General features: G+C 36.7%; 1 protein-coding gene and 1 non-coding gene across 3 annotated transcripts in view; both read right to left on the bottom strand.

The window, feature by feature from the left end:
- Nucleotides 1–22,675, bottom strand: part of CCDC18 (coiled-coil domain containing 18) — a 119,197-nt gene that overhangs the window by 71,302 nt on the left and 25,220 nt on the right. For both annotated transcript variants that reach the window (XM_053590817.1, XM_053590818.1), the window contains exons 10-15: nt 17,405–17,696; nt 14,335–14,459; nt 13,313–13,473; nt 9,112–9,335; nt 7,439–7,549; nt 6,159–6,290 (exon numbers count right to left, since the gene is read on the bottom strand). In XM_053590817.1, the coding sequence (XP_053446792.1) occupies nt 6,159–6,290; nt 7,439–7,549; nt 9,112–9,335; nt 13,313–13,473; nt 14,335–14,459; nt 17,405–17,696 (1,045 nt within the window). The remainder of the gene's footprint in view (nt 1–6,158; nt 6,291–7,438; nt 7,550–9,111; nt 9,336–13,312; nt 13,474–14,334; nt 14,460–17,404; nt 17,697–22,675) is intronic.
- On the bottom strand, nt 922–1,025 carry LOC128586960 (U6 spliceosomal RNA). Its single transcript, XR_008380412.1, has one exon. It is a non-coding gene; the product is annotated as a U6 spliceosomal RNA (small nuclear RNA).

Below are 22,675 nucleotides of genomic sequence, written 5' to 3'. Positions count from 1 at the left end.
ATTTGAAAAATATTTACTTTCTAAATTCCATTTTTGAGAATCTATTAAGGGGTAAAATATGAAAAAATAGCTTTAAACAAAGTTCACAAAAAATTAATCATGATTCCAAAAACAGGAATAATTCAAATGACAATCATTCTGTGAAATGTAGCTACTAAAAATTATGTTTTACTTTATGTGTGTTTGCATATATATGTGTAGTATATACATGTTAAGTTTGCAAAGATAGTGAGAAAATGACCTGGAAGATATAATTAAGATTTTTAATAATAATTCTAGATGGTAGTTATTTTTTTTTAGAGACAGGGTCTCGGTATGTTGCCCAGACTGGAGTGTAGTGGCTATTTACAGGCGCGATCTCACTACTGATCAGCACGGGAGTTTTGACCTGCTCCATTTCAAACCCAGGCCGGTTCACGGCTCCTTAAGCAATCTGGTGGCCCCTGCTTCTGGAAGGTCACCATATTGATGCCTAACTTAGTGTAGACACCTGATCGGCATAGTGCACTACAGCCCAGAACTCCTGGACTCAGCAGTCCTCCTGTCTCAGCCTCAGTAGCTGGGACTATAGGTGTGCACCACCGCATCCAGCTAGATGATAGCTTTTTATTTTTTTATTTATTTATTTTTTTTTAGATGATAGCTTTTTAAAAAATTTTATATAAGCTTGTTTTCTTTATTGGTATATAGCTCTGAGGTTTACCACATACATAGATTAATGAAACCTCCACCACAATCAGGATACAGAACAGTTCAGTTTCTTCACCCTCAAAAGTCTATCATGTTCATGCTTCATAGTCAAACCTGCCGCCCACCTCAAGCCCTGCAATCACTGGACTGCTCCACAGCCCATAGCTGTTTTTGTTTTGAGAATGTCATAGAAATGTATAGTTATAGTTGTACAGTATGCAACAATGTTTTAAAAATATGGAACGCTTCATGAATTTGCATGTCATCCTTGTGCAGAGACCATGCTAATCTCTGTATCCTCCTAATTTCAGTGTATGTGCTGCCAAAGCCAAGACCAGTCTGCAACATTTTGGAAGTAGCTTCTTTCCCTTAGCGTATCCTACAGATTCACTCATGTTTTTGCTCATATCAATACTTGGTTGCTTGTTATTAATGATTAATAGGAGGTATTTTGTTTATTCATTCACCTATTGAAGGACATTGGGCTGTTTCCAGTTTGAGGCAATTATGAATACTACTACTACAAACATTTGTGTACAACTTTCAGTGTTAATATAAGTTTTCATTTCTCTAGGATAAATATCTGGGATTATTGGGCCCTATGTTAAGTGTATGTTAAACTTTATAAGAAAATGTCAAATTGTTTTCCAGAGTAGCTGTATCATTTAGTCTTCCCACCCGCAATGTTTTGAGTATTCCGACTGTTTTGCATCCTGGCCAACTTTGCTATTGCCAATCTCTTTCTCTCTTTGCATTCTAATAGGAATGTAGCAGTTATTTCCTCTTGCTTCTTTTTTTTTTGTTTTTTTGTAGAGACAGAGTCTCACTGTACCGCCCTCGGGTAGAGTGCCGTGGCGTCACACGGCTCACAGCAACCTCTAACTCTTGGGCTTACGCGATTCTCTTGCCTCAGCCTCCCGAGCAGCTGGGACTACAGGCGCCCGCCACAACGCCCGGCTATTTTTTTTGTTGTTGTTGTTGCAGTTTGGCCGGGGCTGGGTTTGAACCCGCCACCCTCGGCATATGGGGCCGGCGCCCTACTGACCGAGCCACAGGCGTCGTCCTCCTCTTGCTTCTAATTTGCACTTCCCCAATGACTACTCTAGTTGAACATACTTTCTTTCATATGCTTATTTGCCATCTGTATAGCTTTTTTGGTCAAGTATCTGTTCAAATCTTTTGCACATTAAAAAATTGGGTTGTTTCCTTTTTGATAAATTTTGGAGAGTTCTTTATATATGCTGGGTACAAGTTCTTTACTGGATACGTAATTTACAAATATTTTCTTCCACTCTTAGCTTCACTTTCCACTCTCTTAATAGTGTTTTTCACAAGTTTTCTAAGTTGATTAATTCCAGTTTCACAATTTTTTCCCCTTTTAGTGTTTTTGGTGCTATAACTAAGAATTCTCTACCCAATTCATGAAGGTCATGAAGATTTTTTCCTACACTTTCTTCTAAGAGTTCTAGAGTTTCTAAAATTTAATATTTAAATTTAAGACCCATTTTGAATTCATTTTTATATAAAGTATACACCGAGGATCCACTTTTCTATACAAGAATGTCACACTGATTTTGCCCCACTAGTTGAAAGACCATCTTTTCCACTCTGAATTGCTTTTCTACCTCTGGCAAAAATTAACTGACTACATTTGTTTGGGCTACTTCTAGACTGGTCTATTCTTCTACTAATACCACTATCTCGATCACTGCAGCTTTATAAGTATTAATATCACAATCTGGTAGCATGAGTCCTCCAACTTTGTTTTTGAAACTTATTTGGCTGTTCTAGTACCTTTGACTTACTATAAATTTTAAAATCAACTATCTGGCCAGGTGTGGTAGCTCATGCCTATAGTCCCAGTACTCTGGGAAGCTAGGAGTTTGAGATCAGCCTGGGCAGCATAGTAAGATTCAGTTTATACAAAAATATTCTTAAAAATTAGCTGGGCATGGTAGCATGTGCCTGTGGTCCCAGCTACTAGGGAAGCTGAGGCAGGAGGACTGCTTGAACCCAGGAATTCCAAGACGGCAACCAGCTTGGGGAACATAGCGAAACCTTGCCTAAAATTAAAGAAGTATCTATGTATATAAAAATTGTTACTGGGATTACTTTTTTGAGACAGAATCTCACTATCACCCTGGATACAGTGCTGTGGCATCACAGATCACAGCTCAAACTCATAGGATCAAGGGATCCTCTTGCCTTAGCCTCTGGAGTAGCTGAGGCTACCACCCCTGCCACAGTGCCCAGCTAGTTTTTCTATTGGTTGGTCTTAAACTCTTGAGCTCAGACAATCTATCCGCCTCAGCCTCCCAGAGTGCTAGGATTACAAGTGTGATCCATGGTGTTCGGCCTATTACAAGGATTCTGATTGGCAATGCATTAAATTTAAAAATCTATTTAAGGTAAACTGATATTTTAAATAACACATTGAGGGTTCCAACCACAGAAATGGTTTATCTCTCCCCTTACTTACATCTTTTTCCATTTCTTTCAACAACATTTTGTAGTTCAGGATACAGATTTTCCACATTATTTTATGATATTTGTACCTAAGTTTCATATTTTTGGAGCTACTGCAAAGAGCACTGCTTTTGAAATTTTGCTTTCCATTGTTTATCGATGGTATATATAGAAACACATCTGATTTTTGCATGTTGATCCTGTAGTTTGTGCCCTTGCTCATTTGTAAGTTTTAAAAGATTTTTAGAGATTCTTTGGTATTTTTTTTTTTTTTGGTAATCATGTTGTCTGCAAAGACAGGTTTATTTCTTTCATTTGAATTTAAATGATTTTTTTTTTTTTTGAGACAGAATCTTACTCCCTTATCCTTAGTAGAATGCTGTGGTGTCATCATAGCTCACAGCAACCTCAAACTCTTAGGCTCAAGTGATTCTCTTGCCTTAGCCTCCTAAGTAGCTGGGACTATAGGCACAAGCCAGAATACCCATCTAATTTTTCTATTTTTAGCAGTGATGGGGGCTCTCTTGCTCAGGCTGGTCTCAAACTCCTAGGCTCAAGTATCTTCCCACATCGGCCTCCCAGAGTGCAAGGATTATAGGGGCGAGCCACTACACCTGGCCTCTAAATGTTTTTTTTTTTCCCCGTAGAGAAACAGAGCCTCCCTCTGTCACTCAGGCTGGAGTACAGTGGCATAATCACTATTCACTGCAACCTCAATCTACTAGGCTCAAACAGTCCTCCCATCTCAGCCTCTAGTGGTAAAAAATTCTCTTAAGTTGTCCTTTATCTAAGAATGTCTTTATTTTTCCTTCATTACTAGGAGAATATTTTGCTAGATCTAAAATTATATGCACATAGTTTTTTCTGCCTTTCAGCACTAAAAAAAAGTACTTTTTACCTTCATAATTTTTAATGAAAAATTTGTAGTAATTTTAATTTTTGTTCCCCTACTTGAAGAGTCAGTTATCTCTGGGTACTTTAAAGATCTTTTGTTTTAGCTTTCAAGTTTTGGAGTTTTCTATTTTTACTTTACCCTCTTTGATCTTGCTGAAATTGTAAACTTATTATCTTCATCAAATTTGTGACGCTTTCAGTCATTATTAGTTCAAATATTTTTTGCATCAATCCCATTTTCCTCTTTCTTTAACTCTGATGACATGAATGTTAGACTTTCTAATACTGTCCCAGAGGTCCTTGAGGCTCTGTTTAATATATTCCAAACCTTGTTTTCTCTCTATTGTTCGGAATATCTACTGCTCTATATTCAAGTTCACTGACTTTCATTATATCTATTCCATTCTGCTATTTAACTCATCTAAATTACAGTAGTTCCCCTAACTGCAACTTCACTTTTATATGGTTTAAGTTACCTGTGGTCAACTGTTGCCTGAAAACATTAAATGGAAAGTTCTAGGAAAACACAATTCATTAGTTTTAAATCACATGTCATTGTGAGCATGTGATGAACTCTCATGCCATCCCACTCTCCAGTGTATCCAAGCCGAATATACTTCCCACTTACTAGTTACTTCATAGTTGTCTTGGTTATTGGGTCACTTGTCACACTATCATAATGATTGTGTTCAAGTAATACTTATTTTACTTATTAATGGCCCGAAAATATGAGAGTAGTGATGCTGGCAGTTTAGATATGCCAGAGAGAAGCCATAAAATACTTCCATTAAGGGAAAAGGTGAAAGTTTTTGACTTAATAAAGAAAAAATTATGTGTTAAAGTTGCTGAAGTTATATAAACTGTGTATGACAAGTGTGTAGTTAAAATTAAAAAGGCGTTAAATTTGTGGGTAGACTACACGAACAGAAAACATGTTCTGATTGATGGCAATGTGCTAAACCAGAAAGCATTGAGCATATAAACTTCAGCAGGGATTCCCTGAAAACAAGTGACAAAAATCATTTATTGCAAGTAAGGGATGGTTACATAGATTCAAGATTAAGTTCGGACTAAAAAATATAAAAATCAATGAAGAGGCTACATCTGCCAATGAAGAAGTTGCTGCTACATTTCTGGTAGAGCTGAAGAAGTTGATTAAGAAGAAAGGAGACAATCCAAAGTAAATCTTAATTTTAACTTTTCTTTTTCTTTAAAAAAAAGAGATGAAGTCTTTTTCTGTTGCCCAGGCTGCAATTAAAGTTCACTGAAGCCTTGAACTCCTGGGCTCAAGTGATCCTCCTGCTTCAGCCTCCTAAGTAGCTAGAACTACGGGCACATATCACCACACCTAGCTAATTTTTCTTATCTTTTTGTAGAGTCAGTGTCTTGCTATGTTGCCCAGGCTGGTCAAGTGTTCAGTTGTGATGAAATTGGGCTCTTCTAGAAGATGCCCAACAGAACCTACATTCATAAAAGTGCAAAGGAGGCACTGGGGCATAAAAAAGAAAGAGACCATATTCATTTTTATTATAGTATATTGTTATAAGTGTTTTATTAGTACTTATTGTTGTTAGTCAATTTATAAATAGTTTACATTCTGCTGCACCTAATTTATAAATTAAACATTGTCATAAGTAAGTATAGGAAAAACATAGCATTAATATATAAAGGGTTTGGTACTAGTTGTGGTTTCAGATATTTAGTGAGGGTTTTAGAATGTATCCCCCAGGGATAAGGAGGACTACTGTACCTATTTTTACATAGTCTTGCATTCGGGGGCTCATATCTTCTTTTTTACTTTTAACCCAAGTTAATAGTGCTCTTATTTCCTTTTCTCCTGTCAACCAATCGTTAAGGAACTGATATTTCTATAGAGTCTACAAAGTCACTCTTACTTTAATAATGTCAAAAAATAGCGATCAAAGCTGAAATGGAAAGCATACTATATTTAAAAAAAAATTGAGAAAATTATTTAGAAGGAATGGGGTTCTAATTACAGCTCTTGCCACTGACTTGTCTGAGTCTATTTCCTTATCTAAAAAACAAAAAACACTGGGTTAATAATGTTTTAGGTTCTTTTCAGCATTCATATTCTAAGTATTACTTACTCTTTCAATCTGCTTTTCCATTTCTTTATGCTGTTCAAGATGAATTTTCTTTGCTTTTTCAAAGGCTAAACAAATTTTTTCATGCTCTGTATTGATATTGGTTTCTAAACTTCTTATCTTTTCGTTCTTTTCCTAGAAATACAAAATGCTTTAAAAGAATATAATTTTAAACTAGCTTTACATTAAAGTACATCAAACATGGCTCAGCACCTGTAGCTCAGCAGGCAGGGTGCCAGCCACATACACCAGGGCTGGCAGATTCGAACACAGCCCAGGCCTGCCAAACAACAATGACAACTACAACAAAAAAATAGCTGGACATTGTGGCAGGTGCCTGTAGTCCCAGCTACTTGGGAGGCTGAAGTAAGAGAATTGCCTAAGCCCAAGAGTTTGAGGTTGCTGTGAGCTGCAATGCCACACAACTCTAGCAAAGGCGACATAGTGAGACTCTGTGTCAAAAATAATTAAATAAATAAATAATAAACATCAAACACTAAATTTGTCATATTCTATTCTTTAAATATTTAAAGAATTACAGTAGTTGGGTGGCGCCTGTGGCTCAGTCGGTAGGGCGCCGGCCCCATATACCGAAGGTGGCGGGTTCAAACCCGGCCCCGGCTGAACTGCAAACCAAAAAATAGCTGGGCATTGTGGCGGGTGCCTGTAGTCCCAGCTACTCGGGAGGCTGAGGCAGGAGAATCACTTAAGCCCAGGAGTTGGAGGTTGCTGTGAGCTGTGTGATGCCATGGCACTCTACCGAGGGTGATAAAGTGAGACTCTGTCTCCACAAAAAAAAAAAAAAAAAAAAAAGAATTACAGTAGTTGATGCTTCAAACTTTAACAAAATGGTTATTTAAAAATTCCATCAAAATGAAACTATTTAAAAATAATTGAGAAGCGTGTCAAAGAACTACCATTAGAATAAATTGAGAAAACCTGGATAATAATTCTTCAATTCTATTAGGATAAAAATAGGAAAATATGGGTAACAACTTGCTTATAAACTTAAAAATATAAAAACAGGGTGCCAGTCCCATATGCCAGAGGTGGCGGGTTCAAACCCAGCCCCAGCCAAAAACCACAAAAAAAAAAAAAAAAAAAAAAAAAATATATATATATATATATATATAAAAACAAAAATGAATGATCAGAAAAGTTTCAAAAAATTTGTATTTTCCTATTTGGTACATTTCAAATAATAAGACTAAAACAAACATGCTTTTACAAATAAAATGCCTAAAAGTCACATTAAATTGATGACAACGAGGGTTATGTTTTACCAAGAGCTCCTGTTCTAGTTCTGCATTTCTTGCAGCAATAGAGGAATAAGCAACTATTTTTTCTTCCAGCTGTTTCTCTAGAGTTAAAAGTTGAGAACATTTCTTTGTCATCTGAAAACACGGTGAAACAGAGAATTATTTTTTAAAGACAATGACTTCATAACCTAAAATTAAATACCTGTTCCTCTTTAAAGCTTAAATACATTATAATAATAAACATTTAGGATTTGAAGAAAGTGACTTTTTAATCCACATAATTGTAAGTACTTTAAAAAATAAGTGACAATTTAGAAGAAAACTAAATAGTGAAAAGAAAACAAGGGATACAATATCACTTCTTCCATTTATGTAATACGTAAGTAATTTAATGCAGACCCACATATCCAAATAGGATTACACCCTAGTTTTTAAGTAACTGTTAAAGACTGAAGTAGGTATAATAAAATGTTAACAGCAGTTATTTCTGGTAATAGAATTATCAATGGTTTATTTTTCTTTTTCTCTTTCTGTATTTTCAATATTTTCCACAACACTGTATTTTTATAATTTAAGAAAGTTATTAATATCAGTACTCGACAATTTTCTAAATAAGCTGGTAGCTATGATTATAGACTGCTTAAATCTTTTTTTCCATCATTAACATATGTTCTTATCCCATAGGTCTTTTCCTTGACCTTGTAGACTTTTATTTTTTTTTAATTTATTTTTTTTTTTTTTGTAGAGACAGAGTTTCACTTTATGGCCCTAGGTAGAGTGCCATGGCATGGCATAGCTCACAGCAACCTCCAACTCCTGGGCTTAAGCGATTCTCTTGCCTCAGCCTCCCAAGTAGCTGGGACTACAGGCGCCCGCCACAACACCCGGCTATTTTTTTGTTGTAGTTCTGCCGGGGCCGGGTTTGAACCCGCCACCCTCAGTATATGGGGCCGGCACCTTACCGACTGAGCCATAGGTGCCGCCCCGACCTTGTAGACTTTTAGATGAAAAAAGCAAACATTTAAAAAGTGTCTCTAGATACTGCAGCCTGAGGTTTGAAGTTGAATGTAACACACACACGTGTGGTCCTGGTCCACAGTCACCTAATCAGGCATCCTTCTCCTTTCCTCAGTGAAAATGAAGAGCACATATTCAAAGTACATACTCAAAGTACATACATTCTCCTTCTGAGAATGTAATTCATAGCATATCTGTATCAGATTTACACGCAGTTGTTTAAAACTGCAGATTCCTGTGCCATATCCCATATATACTGAATCAGAACTGCTAGAAATCTGTATGTTTAGCAGGTATCATAGGTGGTTCCAAGTTTGCTAAAATTTGAAATCCTCTATTATTCCTTCTTTTCTTCCATCTACATAATCCAAATTCTTATAATGTACATTAACCTTATTAACTTACACAGCAGAAGAAATAATGGACTACAAAGCAGTATTAGTTTCACCATATTTGAGATATTTTAGCTAGTAGAGAGCATTTGCCTACTTTTAACATAGTTCAAAACACAAAAGTTTCCAAATACTGTATAATATTAAAAGAATCTATAATTCATGTGGTACCATTTCTTTAAACTTATAAATTCTGAACTTAAACATACAATTTTTATAGAGCTTGCAACAATATCTTTTTTCCTGTCTCAAAATTTAATACATATAACCAGCTAATTCCAAGCTTACTTCACTTTCTAGTTTGCTGGAATTTGAAGCTTTCTCTAGCAGTTCCTCTTGAATCAGTTGAAACTGACTAGTTCTGTGAGCCATGTTAACCTTCAAATCAGAATTTTCAGCTTCTATTTCCATCAGCTTAGTACGTAGTTCTTCTATTCCAATTGCAAGTCTTCGCCTCTCTCTTTCATATTGCTTATTCACAGCATGTTGATTTTGATCTTTTATACTTTCTCCTAATAAATATGAAAGGAAAAGTGTTCTGAATAAGACTTAAGAATAAAAACCTTTTTAAATAGTTGAAAGATTGAATCATAAACAAAGTTTAGTTTCTGATCAAAAAATATTAAAAGGGATAGAAAATGAGATATAATAGGGCAGCGCCTGTGGCTCAGTGAGTAGGGCGCCAGCCCCATATGCCAAGGGTGGCGGGTTCGGACCCAGCCCCGGCCAAACTGCAACAGAAAAATAGCCGGGCGTTGTGCCGGGCGCCTGTAGTCCCAGCTGCTCGGGAGGCTGAGGCAAGAGAACCGGGTAAGCCCAAGAGTTGGAGGTTGCTGTGAGCTGTGTGACGCCACGGCACTCTACCCGAGGGCGGTACAGTGAGACTCTGTCTCTACAAAAAAAAAAAAAAAAAGAGATATAATAGGGAAAACATAATTAAGGAATAAGTACTCTCAAAATTAAATATATAACAAAAAGGAATGTTCTTCTGAATCATTTACTTTTCTAGATAAAGACTATTCTTTTATATCAGAAGTTTAAAGAGTCTTTTCCCACATTTTATAATTCCATTTTTAAAATAGAAATCTTGTAAAAAAATTTTTAAGTTTCTCTGTTTCCTTAAGCTCAAGTTAATCATAACATTATTTGGACAACTTGAGATCATTAAGAATATTTTAATGGGGGCTTGGCATGGTGGTTCACACCTGTAATCCTACCACTTGCTGAGGTGGGTGGTATGCTTTCTCATGTCACCAGCTACTTACGCCTCTTTAAAGCCCCAGATGTGGAAACCAGAAGAAATGCACTTTGCCTTCAAGAGATATATAAGCAACCATTTCCCATCAATTCTCCACATCCACAGTCTTTCACTTTTTGGGCTATCAATCTGTCATTGGCTCTGTTCTTTGATGTCAGGAAATCAATGGCATATTTTATATATTATTACCTCTAATAAGCAGCACTCTCTCTGCCAAACCCATCATTTTCTTCCCTATTCTCTCTGATTATTTAGATATTTGAATGATTCTTGGCTGCTAATAGCCACTATTTTGAAGGCAGACTGTGTTACCTTTGGGCAACCACTAAAAAAATAAAGTATATATTAATACAATGAATCAATAGTAGAGAAAAGAGGCCAAGAATGGTGGCTCACACCTGTAATCTCAGCATTTTGAGAGGCCGAGGCAAGAGACTTGCTCGTGACCAGGAACTTGAGACCAACCTTGCGAGCAAGATTTCCACCACTACAAAAAAATTTGGTTTTTTAAATAGCTTCTTGATGTTGCCCATACAAGAGTATAGTGGTTTCATTATAGCTCACTGCAGCCTTAAAATCTTGAGCTCAAGCAATCCTCCTGCCTCACCCTCCCAAGTAGCTGGAACTATAGGCATATACCACCATGTCCAGATAATTTTTAAATTTTTGAGCCTAGGAGTCCAAGTTTACAGTGAGGTATGATCTCACTACCACACTCTAGCTTTGGTGACAGAGCAAGACCTTGTCTCTTTAAAAAAAGAAAAAAAAAGTGGAGAAAAAAATTGAATGCTCAAGTATACTTGATCCAAAAGAGACAGGAAAAACAGACAAATGCTGCCAGCCACAGTGGCTCACGCCTGTAATCCCAGCACTTGGGAGGCAGAGGTGGATGGATTGCCTGAGGTCACAGGTTCGAGATCAACCTGAGCCAGATGAGACCTCTGCTCTAAAAAATAACCAAGCATTATGGTGGGCGCATGTAGTCCTAGCTACTTGGGGGACTGAGGCAAGAGAATTGCCTGAGCCCAAAAGTTTGAGGTTGCTGTGAGCTATGATACTATAGCACTCTACTGAGGGTGATACAGAGAGACTCTGTCTCAAAAAAAGAAAAAGAAAAGAAGAAAACAAATGCCAAGATGGTAGATTTAAACCCCAAAAGATCAATAGTTACATTAAATGTAAGTGATCTAAATAGTCTAATAAAAAAGCAAAAAAATGTCTGCTTGGATATAAAAATAAGACTCAATTACATGCTTTCTCTAAGAAAATCACTTTATATACATACAAAAATACAGGTTAAAAAGATGGGAAAAGTTAAATCAAGCAAACACTAATCAAAACAAGCTGGAGGGGCTTTATTAATTTCAAAGTAGCCTTCACAATAAAGAATATTACCAGGAATTAAAAGGGTTTGAGCCTACTCAGGGACACCAAAAAAGCAGGGAGCCAGGGAAGTAAGAAGTTTAACGTAAAAAAGTCCATTCAGACTCAGCGCCTACAGCTCAGCAGCTAGGGTGCCAGCCACATACACTGGAGCTGGCAGCTTTGAACCTAGCCTGGGCCTGCCAAACAACAATGACAACAATGACAACTACAACAACAAAACAAATAGCCGGGCATTGTGGCAGGCACCTATAGTCCCAGCTACTGGGGAGACTGAGGCAGGAGAATAGCTTGAGCCCAGGAATTTGAGGTTGCTATGAGCTGTGACACCACGGCACACTAACTGAGGGTAACATAGTGAGACTCTGCCTCAAAAAAAAAAAAAAAAAAGGTCCATTCAACAGGAAGATATAACCCTTTTCAATTTTTATGTATACACTATCTTTAAAATACAGGAAGCAAAGAGAGACAAAATTTTAAAAATGAACAAATCCACATTTATAGCTGAAGATTTCAATTCTACTCTCTCAGTAACTGATAAAACAAATACATAGAAAATCTCTAGGAATAAGCGGCGCCTGTGGCTCAAGGAGTAGGGCGCCGGTCCCATATGCCGGAGGTGGCGGGTTTAAACCTAGCCCCGGCCAAAAACCAAAACAAAAAAAAAAAGAATCAAGAAAATCTCTAGGAATAAAGGAGACGTAAACAATACTTCAACCAACTTAATATGTTTGACACTGAAAAAATACTCCATCCTATAACTGCAGAATACACAATTTTTTCAAGTACACTTAGTACTTTCATCAAGATAGGGCATGGGGGGCATTGCCTGTGGCTTAAAGGAGTAGGGCACTGGCCCCATATGCCGGAGGTGGCGGGTCCAAACCCAGCCCCGGCCAAAAACTGCAAAAAAAAAAAAAAAAAAAAAAAATAGGGCATGGGTTGGTTAGCCAATAAACCAAGCCTCAAAAAACTTTAAGAAAATGAAGTCCTATAAAGTGTGTTCCCTGAGCACTTTAGTAGTCACAAAAGTATTTGAAAAAATATGCAAATAATGTGGAAATCAAATAAACATAACCTATGAGTCAAAGAAGAAATCACAAGGGATACGGAAATATTTTTAATTGAATGAAAATGGATACAAAACAAATTAAGATTAGTAGGACACAACCAAAGTATTGCTTAAAGCAGTGGTTCTCAACCTTCCTAATACTATGACCCTTTAATACAATTCCTGTGGGTCACGACCCACAGGTTGAGAACCGCTGGCTTAAAGGGAAGTTTTTGTACTTAAATACTGACATGAGAAAAGAAGAGAGGGTTAAAATCCATAATTTAATCTTTTAGCTTTAATAAACATTAAAAACAAATTAAATCTAAAGCAAACTGAAGGAAAGTACAAAAGAACCCTAATGGAAGATATGTCTTGATGGTGGTATTGGAAACAAGAGTATAAGCATATAAAAAAAAAAATGTGACATAACTTAACAAATTGCATATTTTAAATGGGTACATTTGATTGGATATAAATTTTCAATAAATTATATTCATAAAGAATGATGCAAAGTCCAAGAATTCTGAAGTTAATTTTTGCTAACTTATCAGACATAACTATTAACAACATATTATTGTCCAGTAGTTTGGTAAGAGAAACCAAACAGCTGATTATCCAATTTCTTTTTTTTTTTGGTTTTTGGTGGGGGCTGGGTTTGAACCCACCACCTCAGGCATATGGGACCGGCACTCTACTCCTTGAGTCACAGGCACCACCCAATCCAATTTCTTATAAAATGATCATCAAGAATTCTTATGATAATTTATTAAAAGAACTCAATATAATATACTTACCTACTTGATGACCACCTAGTTTCACAGGTTCTGCTTCTAACGAAGTTAATTTGCTACTTTCCTGGCTGTCATTACAAATACTAATACTCTGAGATAAGTGACTTGTATTCAAGTTCGCATAAAGCTTTTGAATTTCTGCCTCTTTTATTGCAAGCTTTATCCTGGTACAAAAGAAAAGCAGCAAAAAATTATTAGAAAAATTCTATAGAAATATCTCTTACTATACTACTTTTCACCTTTCAATTTGGTAAAAATTTTTGAATTCTGTTATTAGTCCATTCTCAGGCAGGATATGGAAAGTCCTGTATACCACGGGTAGGACTGTAAATTGGTTCAGCCACTTTACAAACTTGGCAGTACCTAGTACAACTAAAAATTTACATACTCCATGACCCAGCAAATTCACTGTTAGAAATATAAACTAGAGAAACTCTTATATAGATGTACGAGAAAACATGGATATGGATGTTATTTATAGCACTATCTGTCACAGAAAATAACTAGAAACAAGGTAACTATCAATAAAGGAATGTATATACAAATTGTGACAAAGTTATAGGATAGAATCTTATACAGCTTACTTTAAACTAACCACACAAATCATCCATTCATCAATGACTATCTCCATACGGACAAATTATTTAAATACTGAGTGAAAAAATAAAACTGCAAACAATATAAACATAACAGTACATTTATACTTAATGTGTGTTAAGGCAAACATATACAAAATGGTAGAAAAATACACATCTAGTCTTTTGGATACTTACGAAAATGAGACTAGCAGCAAGGAGCAAAAGGTATTACCTATCCTGTAATATTTCATTTTTTATTCAGAGAAACAGATTTGAAATAATTATCACAAAATGTCAAGAATCAATTCTTAGCTACAAAATCGCAGACGTTTGCTAGAATACTTTCTGGATTTATCTGTGTAATTTTAAAATTTCTTAATGAAAGATAGCAATTTAATTACCCCTAAAATCATTCTTTACTATAAATTTAGAATCTGAAAATTGTACCTCAGTTCTGAAATCATCAATTTATTTGCCTCACAGCAGCCAATGCAATTGTCTTCCTTCTTTGACAAACTACTCATCTGGTGCTTAAAAAGAGATGATTTAAAACCAAGTATTTCTCTTTTTAACTGCAAGTTTAAAAACAAACATAAATAAGCTTATAATATGTAAGTGGGATGTAACCGCTCTTTATTCAGAAAAATTATACAAATTTAATGGAAATAACCTAATGTTCATCAATGGGAGAATATATAAATATATTATAAAATATTAATGAAAGGGGAAAACCACAATAGCTGAGACAAACCTGTGTTATATAAGTTAATATATATATATTATTGTAAGATATATATATATCTTACAATATAACTTTGAGTGAAAAATTACAGTGGCAAACAGTATTTTTTTAAAATAAGAATGTAATATATATATGTGTATTTTTAGATGTATCTGTATGTGAAGGATACACATGAATTTCAGAATAGTTGCCACTTCTGAGAAGAGAGGAAGAGAATTAGGATCTAATCAGGTACATAAAGAAACTATCTGTAAAACTATATTTTAAAAAAATCTAAAGCTGATATGGTAATATGTGTCCCAGATTTTGGCAAATGTTATGCTAGATTGCTTTCTGTACTTTTCTGTATGATTGAATAATAAAATTTTTAAAATTATAAAATTTAAAATTTTATTAATTTAAAAATAAATAATTTTATTTTATTAATTATTAATTTAAAATTTTTTAGATTTTAGTTATAATGAGGAGGAAGAGAAGCACTTAATGACTACTACCTTTAAAATATAACCAAATCACACATCCTAATCATATCATTCTTAGCACTATCTGAAACACATGTGAAGGATACATTACCATACCACCTTCAGAATCATCTGTCAAATAATTCTTGACACTGGGCAAAAATGAGAATATAAATTTAAAAATCCTATCTGCATGTAATTACTTTCAAATTTCAAAAGCAAACGGTGTATTAAAAATCTAAGCCATTAAGTAGCATTCTAGGAAAGCAGATATAATAGAAGAACTAAGATTGATATATCCTAGTTAAATTCTGCTACTTGCTAGTTGGGGTATGTTTTTTTACTTCCTTGGATCTAGATTTCTTTCTTTTCTTTCTTTCTTTTTTTTTTTTTGAGACAGAGCCTCAAGCTGTTGCCCTGGATAAAGTGCTGTGGCATCACAACTCACAGTTACCTCCAACTCCTGGGCTTAAGCGATTCTGTTGCCTCAGCCTCCCAAGTAGCTGGGACTATAGGGGCCCGCCACAACGCCCAGCTATTCTTTGGTTGTAGTTGTCATTGTTGTTTGGCAGGCCTGGGCTGGATTCAAACCCACTAGTTCTGGTGTATGTGGCTAGAACCTTAGCTGCTTAAGTTATAGGCACCGAGACAGATCTAGATTTCTTTATCAAGAAAATGATGGTATTGAATCAGATGACTTCTAAGATCCCTTTTTAGTTCATAATTGTATGGTTAATATAAGATTGTATCATCTAGCCTACCATACATTTATATTTGAAACCAATCATGATATTTTTATCTTTAGCTTTCCCCTCATCATACCTTTATTTTATATCTAACACAGATAGTTACCTTCTGCCTAATCTCACTTATTTATATGATCATATATAAAAACAAATAGAAAAGGTGATAAACCATTAAAATAAAACATTTTACCATTATAATATACCATTATATACCATTCTAATAAGTCCATGAAAAGTTGCTGTACATTAGCCATCAGGGAAATGCAAATTAAAACCACAATGTAATATCATGTCACACACACTGAGATGGCTATAAGGAAAAAGATAGATAGTAACAAGCATTGGCAAGGATGTGGAGAAACAGGAACCTTCATACATTGCTGACAAGAATGTAAAATGGTGGAGACATTTTAGAAAATAATTTGGTATAAATTTACCAATGACTGGAAAATTCTACAATTCAATGCATAGGATATACCCAAGGGAAATGAAAACATATCTACATAAAGACCTGTAACTATTCCTGAGAAACTTTGGAATTCGAAACTCAACTTTCAAAACTTTGTTTTTGGAACTCAAAAACAAAACAAAAAATGTATTCATAGCAACATTATTCATAATAGCTCACAAGTAGAAAAAACCCAAATGCCACTAATAAAAGCATAAATAAAATATAGTATATCCATACAGTGAAATATTTAACAATAAAAAAATGAGATACTGGCTGGATGTGGTGGCTCACACCTGTAATCCTTGCACTCTGGGAGGCTGAGGCAAGTGGATTGCTTGAGCTCAGGAGTTTGAACAAAAGCAAGACTTCTTCCCTACTAAAAATAGAAAAAACTGGCCAGGTGTGGTGGTGCAAGCCTTTAGTCCCAGCTACTTGAGAGGTTGAGGCAAGAGGATCACCTGAGCCCAAGAGTTTGAGGCTATGCGGATTCTACACCATACAAAATACAAAACAAAACAGAACATACAAAATACAAAACAAACAAAAAATAAAAATAAAAAAATGAAACACTGAGAACACTTAAAAACATTAAGAATGCAAAAGATCACATATTATATAATTTGATTTATATGACATGGCTAGAAATGACAAATCTATAGAGGTAGAAAATATTAGTGACTTCCTAGGAGTGGATGTAGGTATAGAGACCAATTATAACTGGGTACAAATTATCTTTAGGAGATGAAAGAAATGTTTGAAAACTAGATTATGCTGATTGTTACAAAACTTATAAATTTCCTAAAAATATGGACTAGCACACTTAAAATGGGTTAATGATTTACAAACAATACCTCAATAAAGCTGTTTTTAAAAAATAATTTTGTGCCATTCTTATAATATATGGTACTTGAGAGAGAAAGAGTAGAGTAGGAACGGCAAGTGTTGGGGGGAAAAATAGATTGGATAGAAAAGAAATTGATGACTGAAGGTAAAATAGGTAGAAAAAGAAGCTACTAAAGCAAGCACAAAATGATGGTCTTTTATAAAACACTTCAGTAAAATATTTCTCTTCCATTACTTAATCAAGTACAGTATATTTCTCTTCACACATACTTACTGGCAACTGGGACATAAGTTTTTCCAAACTTCTCATTTCTACCCTTGAACTTTCAATTTCTTGCTGGCACAAATCCAGTCGCTCATTTTGTGTTGTAACACGAACCTTTAATTCTCGGTTTTCATTCATTAGAGAAAATTTTTCTCTAAGTATTTCATCTTTGTCCTCTAACTCACTTTCTAGCGACAGAATACTTTGTCTAGCGTCAGTTAATTGGGCCATGACTTCTGAATTTTTCACTGCCATGAGCCTTAATTTTTCTTTTCCACTGTTATTTTCTTCTTTTAATTGTCTATGAAGAAAAAAGAATAAAAATGAAAATAAAATATGTACTCGAGAGTAATCTCACTTCTAAAATTTTTTTAATTGATACCCGCTCACATTTAGTTAGTGCCCACTTTCTGCATGCCAGGTACTCCTGAGTTTATGTAGTTAGCATTATTATGATTTCCTGAGGGAAACTGAGGCATAGAAAGTTTATGTACTTTCCCAGTGTCTCACAGTAAACAGTAGGGAAGAAAAGTCATACTATCTTAGAAGCATTTCTGCTCCCTTTAAAATTGTGTAAGATAGGAAATATAACTCCAACACACCATTCTGTAGCAGTGAGACAGCTTTGGATACTATAATAAAAAAATCACGAACTCTACAAGTTAAAGGTCTTAAGTTTCCATTAACAGATTATTACTATTTTTGAATATACACATCTATCTATAAAAACAAGTCAAACACTGGAACAATCTTGTACTTAGAACTGTTGTTGTATTTCATCAGTTTACTTTTTTCATTTTTAACATCACTGAAATTGATCACTGAAATTATCGATAGTTCCTTAAGACAGTTGTCAGCTAAGCAGGAGCTGCAATGTAGTTTCATTCCTGTGTATATGTAAACATCAAAAGAATCTGCAGTAAAACTAGTAGAATGAGTGTATACAAATGGGAATAAAAACCAGTAGACAATAATAGGACACTTCGAACAAAAACAAATGCTTATGGAAAGGAATGGGGTACATGTTAAATCAGATATACAGCAAGATTCCTGAAACAGAAGTCCAAAGCAAACTGGCCTGGCCAGTAGCTCAAGCATGTTAATACTAGCACTTTGGGAGGGCAAGACAGGAGGATCACTTGGGACTGGCAGTTTGAGATAAGCCTGGGTAACACAGCAAGACCCTGTCTCTATAAAAAAGAAAAGAAAAATTAGTTGGGTGTGATGGCATATACATGTAGTCCCAGCTACTCAGGAGGCTAAGCCAGGAGGATCGCTTGAGCTCAGGAGTTTGAGGTTACAGTAAGCTGTGACAACACCATTGCACTCCAGCCTAGGCGACAATGGAAAACTCTTGTCTCAAAAATAAATTGGCCCTATATAATTGTAAAGTCAGCTCAAGAGCGCAGAATTACTGACTTTTTGTTCTTATAAGGATTCTTTTAAGAAATAACTGCATCAGCAACACTCTTGATGCTGTGCAGAGGAAGATACTGTGGTTGAAAAACATGGACATTTTAGATTCTAAACGTGAAGTTAAAATCTTAGCACAGTGTTTACGGTGCCAGCCACATACACGGAGGCTGGTGGGTTTTAAACCCAGCCCAGGCCAGCTAAACAACGACGACAACAACAACAAAAACAACAACAAAAACAGCCAGGCATTGTGGTGGGCACCTGTAGTCCCAGCTACGTGGGAGGCTAGGGCAAGAGCTTCGTTTAAGCCCAAGAGTTTGAGGTTGCTGTGAACTGTGATGCCAGAGCACTCTACCCAGGGCAACAGAGTAAGACTATGTCAGCTTGAGCGACAGGCGGGCTGGCAGTGGGTGGTAGTAAGGTGGAGGCGGTCACGTCTGGAGGTCTGCTGGTCTGCAGAATTGGGACCTGCTTTTGGGGGATGAGCTGAGGGCACAACACAGACGCCATAAATAAGCAGAACAAGCCATCTAGTGAGTGTCTGTGTCAGTGGCAGGCTGGCTCTGTCTAAGAAGCTGGTGGTGCAGTGGGCACATGCTCAAGTAAAGAGATACGATCATAACAAGAATAAGATCCTTCCAATCAGTCTTGAGCCATCCTCAAGCACTGAGCCTACTCAGTCTAATCTAAGTGTTGTTGTAAAGATAAAAGCCATTGAAACAAAGCTGAAAACGATGGCAAAAAAATCAGTGCAGAGGATCCAGCAGTGCTTGTTTATTTCTACTTTAAGCCACCAGATAAAAAAAGAACTATTCCTTATTCAAGTACAGCTTGGAAATCTTGAAGATGATGGTTGAGAATTAATGTAGCAACAAAAGCAAATTGGTCTCCACACCTGAAATCCTCTGCCTTTGTACTTTGTAGATGTGAACCCAACAGAGCACAATCACGTGTTAGAGTTGGTGACATAATGTTTTGGTTGTTCTTATGGATGTCTATTCCCTGAACTAGGTGTGGACTGAGTGCCATCCAGAATAAACAGGATTGTGTCCCAGATTGCAATTTGGAAAAAAAGAAAATCTTAACCACTGTATTTCATTTATATTTTCCTTTGTATAAAAAAGCAACATGTGATTTAAGAAATCATGCCTAATTCAGAGGCGGAGCAAGATGGCAGCCGAGTAACAGCTTCCTTGCATCTGGGCACCGTGAGTCTGGGGAGATAGGACTCCAGGCATCTCTGGCTGGTGGGAACTGCCTATCATCACTCCTATGAAAATACAGGGAGTCAGCGAGAGACTTCTGGACCCCAAGAGGAGGACTAAAACAGTGGAAAGCCGGCAAGTGGTCGCGTGTGTTCAATCCATCTAAACCCGCCCACAACTGTAAGTTCAGTAGCAGCGAGACTGCAAACCAGAAAGGCCTTACCTGTGAACTGTTTTGATGTCCTTGGACTTGGCACTGAGTTGAACTGCCTTGGGGAAGGCCTGAGCGGGAGTGCGGAGAACTTTGGCCGTTGTCTAGGGCCCCAGTCTGAGCCGCTGAGCCAGACGGAGCTGATAGTGTTTGGCGGTGGGTCACACGGATCCATTGTCAGTGATCTGCCCCGGCAAGCTCTGCCCTCAGGGTCGCAGAGCTAGAAACGGGTGGGAGCTGGTAACCCAGCAACCAAGTAGCCTAAGGGTGGGGTCTGAGCCGCCTTGCAGCCCTAACCCTCAGGGGCAGAGTGAGATCGGTTTTGGCACACTGAGTAAGTGCATAGCCACTTCAGCAGCGATTCCAGCGAGAAAGCTGGGAAAGCTTCTGCTCAGCAAGTTTACAAGTTCAAAGTGCCTTTTAAGTAGGCTGAAGAGAGATTTAGGGTGTCTACCTGCTGGGGTTTGAGAAATCAGCAGCCTCCAGTCGTATCAGAACTGTGACTAACATCTCATACCCCAGAAGACCACGTGTTGCCCAGACAATATTCAATAACATATACAAACTGCTTTGTTTTTGGTTGTGTATTTTTTTCTTCTTTTTGTTTTTGGTTTGGTTGTTTTTTTTTGTTTGTTTATTTTGACGTTGCTGATGTTCTTTTGTTTTTTTAATTTCAATCTTTTCCACACAGATCCCTTTTTCTTTCTCAATTTTCCTAGTTTAATTATAATTTCCCATTGCTGCCTTTTTTAATAACTTCAACTTCATTTTTGCTAGTGTTTCTACCGATATAATTTGGTTTTTCACCCAATTTTATCCCCGTAAAGTTTTCTGTTTGCTTCTTTTGGTTTGATTTAAAGCATTTTTGTCTTTCCTCTCTACTTGGTGGAGGTGGGGTACTGTGTCTGATCAGGTTAGCAAAGAGCTGCTGACCTCAAGGGAACCACGCAACTGGGCACCCCCAGAAGGTGGGGTTTTTAAGGTTGTGTCAAAGTACCCTACTGTACACCTATATTGCCCTGTCTCCCTCTTTCTGTGCCTCTCTTCTTTTTGTCAATATTCCTTATACCCACCCCCTCTCCTTTCTCTATCTTTCTTTTTTTCTTATCACTCGGTCCTCCTTTCTTTCATCCCCTTTTTTTGCTCTTCAACCTTCTCACCCTTCTGGTCCTATAACCCTTAGTCCACAGGCACAAGAACTTAAAGAGCAAGAGGAAGTGAAAGGAAAATTAGGGCAAGGAAACAGATAAAAGAAATCACTCATGAGGAAGAATCAGCAGAAAACTCCAGGCAACATGAAGAACCAGTCTAGAACAACCCCACCAAGGGACCATGAGGTAGCTACTGCAGATGATTCCACCAGTATAGAAATGTTAGGAATGACAGAAAGGGAATTTAGAATACACATGTTGAAAACAATGAAAGAAATGATGGAAACAATGAAGGAAATTGCTAATAAAGTGGAAAATAACCAAAAGGAAATCCAAAAACAGAATCAAATAAGAGATGAACGATATGAAGAATATAAAAAGGATATAGCAGACCTGAAGGAACTGAAACAGTCAATTAGGGAACTTAAAGATACAATGGAAAGTATCAGCAACAGGTTAGACCATGCAGAAGAAAGAATTTCAGAGGTAGAAGACAAAGTTCTTGAGATAACTCAGACAGTAAAAGAGGCAGAAAAGAAGAGAGAGAAAGCAGAACGTTCACTGTCAGAATTATGGGACTTTATGAAGCGTTCCAACATACGAGTTATAGGAATTCCAGAAGGGGAAGAAGAATGCCCCAGAGGAATGGAAGCCATACTAGAGAATATTATAAAAGAAAATTTCCCAAACATCACCAAAGAGTCTGACACACTGCTTTCAGAGGGCTATCGGACCCCGGGTCGCCTCAACTCTAACCAAGCTTCTCCAAGACACATTGTGATGAACCTGTCCAAAGTCAAGACAAAAGAAAAGATTCTGCAAGCTGCCAGGAGTAAGCGCCAGTTGACCTACAGGGGCAAATCCATCAGAGTGACCGCAGACTTCTCTAATGAAACTTTCCAAGCAAGAAGACAATGGTCATCTACCTTTAATCTACTTAAACAGAACAATTTTCAGCCCAGAATTCTGTACCCTGCTAAGCTAAGCTTCAGAATTGACGGAGAAATCAAATCATTTACGGATATACAAACATTGAGGAAATTCGCCACAACAAGACCAGCTCTACAGGAAATACTTCAACCTGTTCTGCACACTGACCACCACAATGGATCAGCAGCAAAGTAAGAACTCAGAAATCAAAGGACAAAGCCTAACCTCCACACTGATGCAAAAGATAAAATTAAGCAATGGACTCTCACCAAATAAGACGAATAGAATACTACCACACTTATCAATTATCTCAATAAATGTTAATGGCCTGAATTCCCCACTGAAGAGACATAGATTGGCTGACTGG

This window comes from Nycticebus coucang, chromosome 5 (genome assembly GCF_027406575.1).
Source record: "Nycticebus coucang isolate mNycCou1 chromosome 5, mNycCou1.pri, whole genome shotgun sequence".
NCBI classification, from domain to species: Eukaryota; Metazoa; Chordata; class Mammalia; order Primates; family Lorisidae; genus Nycticebus; species Nycticebus coucang.
The sequence above is the reverse complement of the archived record's forward strand: the minus strand, read 5'-3'. Positions and strand labels throughout refer to the sequence as shown.